Source organism: Lipotes vexillifer, unplaced genomic scaffold, assembly GCF_000442215.2.
Source record: "Lipotes vexillifer unplaced genomic scaffold, Lipotes_vexillifer_v1.1 scaffold1691, whole genome shotgun sequence".
Lineage (NCBI taxonomy): Eukaryota > Metazoa > Chordata > Mammalia > Artiodactyla > Lipotidae > Lipotes > Lipotes vexillifer.
In genome coordinates, this window is record NW_006789046.1 from 94,301 (window position 1) to 99,232 (window position 4,932).

Sequence of the window (4,932 nt, forward strand, 5' to 3'; positions counted from 1 at the left end):
TGGCTCACGCGGCACGTGGGATCCTCCCAGACCGGGGCACGAACCCGTGTCCCCTGCATCGGCAGGGGGGGGGGGGGGGGGCGGGGGTGCGCGGGGGGGGCTGGGGGGGCGCGGGGCGGGGGAGGGCGGCCGGCGCGGGGGCGGGGGGGGGCGCGCAGGGAAGGGGGAAGGTCACTCCTCGGCCGTGGGGTGAAGCCGAGTCCAGGCAGGTTGCAGCCCTTGTGCGGGGCGTCTCTGCTTCCCTTCGCCCTCTGCACCCCACTCCTCAGTTTCCCAGGCGCTGAGCGGTTGTCAGTAAAGCCCTGGACCCTCCTGTGCACCTGGTGGGGACACAGTGAGGGGGGGGTGGTGGTTCTGAGACACCGAAGCGGGGCCGCGACCCAGTGGCATTAATGACATTCATAATGTGCACTCGTCACTACTTCCAAAACCTTTTATCAACCCAAACAGAAACTGTCCCCATTAAACAACTCTGCACCCCACCCCGCAAAAGCCCTAACAACCACTCTTCTCCTGTCTCCATTTTTTACTTGACTACTCTAGGAAACCACCTCCTGTGAGTGGGATCATACAGTTTTTGTTGTTTAGTGTCTGGCTTCTTTCACTTACCATGATGTCTAAGAGGTTCCTCCATGTTGTAGCGAGTGTCAGAGCTTCCTTCCTTTTCAAGGCTGAATACTATTCCGTCGTTTACACACCACATTTATTTAATCCCTTCATCTGTGATGGACTCTTGGGTTGTTTTCCCCTTTTGGTGATGGTGACTAGTGCTGCTATTTTGATTTACAATTTCCTGTTCCTTTTATGGATCATATTTCTTCCTTTATCTCTTTTTTTTTTTTTTTTTTTGCGGTACACAGGCCTCTCACTGTTGTGGCCTCTCCCGTTGTGGAGCACAGGCTCCAGATGTGCAGGCTCAGCGGCCAAGGATCACGGGCCCAGCCACTCCGTGGCATGTGGGATCTTCCCGGACCGGGTCACGAACCTGTGTCCCCTGCATTGGCAGGCGGACTCTCAACCACTGCGCCACCAGGGAAGCCCTGGCAGGTGGATTCTTAACCACTGTGCCACCAGGGAAGCCACTGCAGCTGTTTTAATGGTAAGAGTGAATTAATTCGCATTGGAACGTCATTGCCAGGGGGTGGGGGCTGGGAAGACACTGGAGTCTGTTCTTCACAGGTCCTCTGGAAAGAGAACGGACAGTTATCCCTACTCTGGGCCAATGCGCTACAACTTTTACATTTGATTTTTTTTAATTGAGGTGAAATTCACATAACATAAAATCAACTATTCAGTGGCATGTAGTGCATTCATAAAATTGTGCAAGTTATTGCCTCTGTCTAGTTCCAGAACATTTTCATTACCTCAGAAGGAGACCCTACATCCATTAAGCAATTATTTCCCCCTCCCCCTTTCCCTCAGTCTCTGTCAACCACTCATCTGCTACTGTCTCTATGGATTTGCCTATTCCGGACATTTCATATAAATGAAATCATGCGATATATGGTCTTTTGTGACAGGCTTCATTTACTTATCACAGTTTTCAAGATTTATCCACCTTGCAGCATCAGAACTTCACTCCTTTTTATGGTTGAATAATACCCCTTTGTATGGCTAGATCACAGTTTGTTTACCCGTTCGTCAGTTGATGGACTTTTGGGTTGTTTCCACCTTTTGGCTATTGTGAATAATGCTGCTCTGAGCATGTGTGTGTAAGTTTTTAAATTATTTGGGTATATAGCTAGGAATAGAATCACTGGGTCGTATGGTAATTATGTTTAATTTTTTTAGGATACATTGGATCTTATTTCATCTTCACCATAACCTTGTGAGTTGATGTTTTCCCCCCATTTTCAGAGAAGAGCTGAGGAACCAGCTGTAGCCTCTGGGCAAAGAGCTGGAGCTCTTGCTTGGATCGTGCTGCAGGGCTGCCTCCTCCTGACCTCCGCATCCCACAATACTGCAAAGCAGGTGGGTCATTAAAAAAAGAGTCTGCCCAAAACAAGGGTTTGTTGGAGTGATGAATAAACGGACTGTTTAACCTGGAGGGACAGAGAGAGGAGGGAACGAAGGCAAGACCGTGCTTAGTTTATTTGGAAGAAGAGCCAGGTGCACGTTCAAATACAGATTCCAAGTCGATAAATGCCCACAGAATTATGAGATCGTGTTGAAGTGTTTCGAATGGCTGCTGCATTAATGCCTTCTACCTAATTAGCATCGGAAGTCTTCATGATTTAAGACCTGGAGACTTACTTCTGAAGGATACGAGAGAAAAAGACTGCCCCCAAAGTTCGATGAAAGGATCTCACTGCTACTGTTAATACCTAACACAGCAGCACCTCCTCACCCCCACACCCCCAGAGTGGACCCTTAGATCTGCATCTTTCACTGAAAGGGATACAGCCCATCCTTGAATCATTGGAGGCTATGCCAGCTGAGACCCGCAACGGAGGATTGTAGCAACCTCCAGATTGGTCGTTTATAAGAAAGAGAAGCTGCCAATTAAGAGCTTTTTCCTGGCCCATAGCACCCTGGTGACAAGACCTCCAGAGCTTCCTTCTCCAGTGAGTCTGTGCAGAGAATGGGTAGGCAGATGCATACTGCCCCCTACCCCTGGTGTCATGAACATTATTAGCAATCTTTGCACATGGTTCTGCCTCGAATTGTTTTGGTTTTTTTTAATATCAAGGGCAGATTTAGATTCATTAAAATCTGTATTTGATGACACACTCTCATTGTAGTTCAAAGCATTCCCTTTCTTATTTTAGGCATGTGTGTATGTATTGTTCTTTATAATGTGATAAATACCTGTGAACACCATGAGCCGAAAAACTGACCAGAACCCTCATCTGGCCTGTGCTGCTTCCCCCTCTGTTCCCTGCTCCCAGGGGATTTAAACATGCAACAGTGACTCCACCCAGACACTGAGACAATGAGGCCAATCCACAGGGACTAGTTGAGGATAGTCAGCACAGGGGCTTGATACAAAACGCTTATTGCATTATTTAATTTAAAAAACAAAGAAACGGGAACTAAACTGTCAAATGCGTTAAATGGCCAACATTTGAAACCAGGTCTTCTCCCGCCACAGACTAGAGTGTCCAGTGCTGCTGACAGGGTCCTGTGGAGCCCCAGAGACCGTCTGGTGATCCTGTCACCCCAGACTCCTGAGTGTGCCTGGGAGCGTGTATCTCACCCATAACATCTCTCCACAAGTCCAGGGCAGGGTTGGGGCACGGCACTGCACCCTGCTCTCCACGCCACACTCCACAGCAGTTGTTCACACCAGCACATCCTTGTCAGTGTCATGTCCCTAACTCCACGACAGTTGACAGGTAAAAACTTCCCTCCCCAATATGGGCATTTGTGTTGCTCCCCCTTAGGCTGTGGTGGGTCCCATTTCTCAGTCTCTGGGCCACTCACCATTCTTCTTCCCCAGGCCTAAGTCTCCAACCTTTGCTAATTGCTAATAACAACCCTGGCTGTTGTGGAGGGGTCAGTCCTTCCCAGCTTCTGGTGTCCTGGGGAAGCCAGGACAATCGTGACCACTTGGGCCTCAGTTCAGGGGCCCTGGGCTGAGGGTCTGGAAACATGAAAGCTCCCCCAGGGCTGAGGCTCCCATGACAGCCAGGCTCTCCCCAGGCCCTCTGGGCCCACTGGTGCTGGGATCCCATCCTTGGGTGGAGGACTGTGGCCTAGAGGCCGAGTCCCCCTCCTCTGCCTCCCTCTTGGTCCAGGGTGAATAAGAGAGGATGGTGAATCGCCTTTTAAGTAGGGCTGAGTCCGCAGGGACCAGCTCTTCATTCTGCCCTGGAGGAGAGGATTCCAGGATGCTTAGCCTCCACCGGTGCAGGTCCTGCTTCCGGGGTGCATCTTGGAGTCTCACCACCCTCACCTCATCAGGCTCCAGCAGCAGTTTCCAACACTGGTCTGGGGTCCTCAGGGCCCATCCTGGCTTCATCTTCCAGAGGTAGATGGCATCATAGCAGCCCACCATAAAGACCTGCAGGTCCAGTAATGAGGCCTTGGCCTCAACAGGGTCCGTGGCCCGGGTGATGCCCAGCTCCAATACCATGGGCTCCCGCCGGGGGCAGGTCCACTTTGAAAAACTCCTGCCATGGAGGAGAGGGGCTTGGCCAGTGTGAGCAGGTAGGGAGTCCCCCAAATCTCCAGGGAAGGCTTTGGGTCCAGTCAGCATCCTCAGCACCCAGGCCCAGGGGTGTGGCATCCTGAGGCTCCAGCTCAGTGGGCACAAAGTGATCGTCCAGGTCCACCTCTTCTGACTCCACGGGGCCTGATGCCAGGGTGCCCGACCCCCAGTCCACAGACCCACCCTGTGCAGGCTGCCCTTGGCCTTGCCCCCAGCTTGGTCCCATCCCCGGGGATGCCTCCTGCTCAGACCCTGCCTCAGTGTGGTCCATCAGCTCAGGGTCCCAATCTTCATCTTCCCAGTCTTCCAACTCCAGCAACTGTCTAAGGTCCAGAAAGGCAGCCTTGAAGCAAGCGAAGCAGATCCTTAGCTGGCTGCCATGTTGAAGCTGATACATCCAGGACATGTGCAGGTAGGACATGCCCTCCGCCTCATACCGCATGCTGACTGGGGGGCACATGGCCACGCCGCCTACAGGACTTGCTGGGATCTTAGGAGGTCTGGCCCACAGGTAGGGGGCACAGTGAAATGCTGGGGGGCAGGGAGGAGGGGGCGTGAGAACGAGGAAGAGAACGGGGAGGATCAGGAGGACGACAAAGGTGTTTCCTGTGTGGGGATTTGGCGGGGGAGATGAATTGGGTCCTAATCCAACAGGGACCTGCAGAGGTTGGGAGGGACAAGCTTCTGGAATTATCTTCAGCTGATGCAAGTGTTCTGTCCTCTGGGAACTGCAAAGGAAAGCAGTGAGGTTAAGGCCCCCCAGCAGGCAGGTGGGAGCAGGT

At 52.2% G+C, this 4,932-nt stretch overlaps 1 protein-coding gene across 1 annotated transcript; it reads right to left on the reverse strand.

Moving 5' to 3' along the window:
* Positions 1 to 4,031: 4,031 nt before the first annotated feature.
* TEX19 (testis expressed 19) lies at positions 4,032 to 4,610 on the reverse strand. The gene has a single exon (XM_007462378.1). The coding sequence runs from the start codon at positions 4,608 to 4,610 to the stop codon at positions 4,032 to 4,034; it is 579 nt and encodes a 192-aa protein (XP_007462440.1).
* Positions 4,611 to 4,932: the final 322 nt, after the last annotated feature.

Excerpts from the sequence above, each read along its gene's own strand:
- TEX19 (XM_007462378.1), bottom strand. The coding sequence starts at position 4,610 with ATGTGCCCCCCAGTCAGCATGCGGTATGAGGCGGAGGGCATGTCCTAC.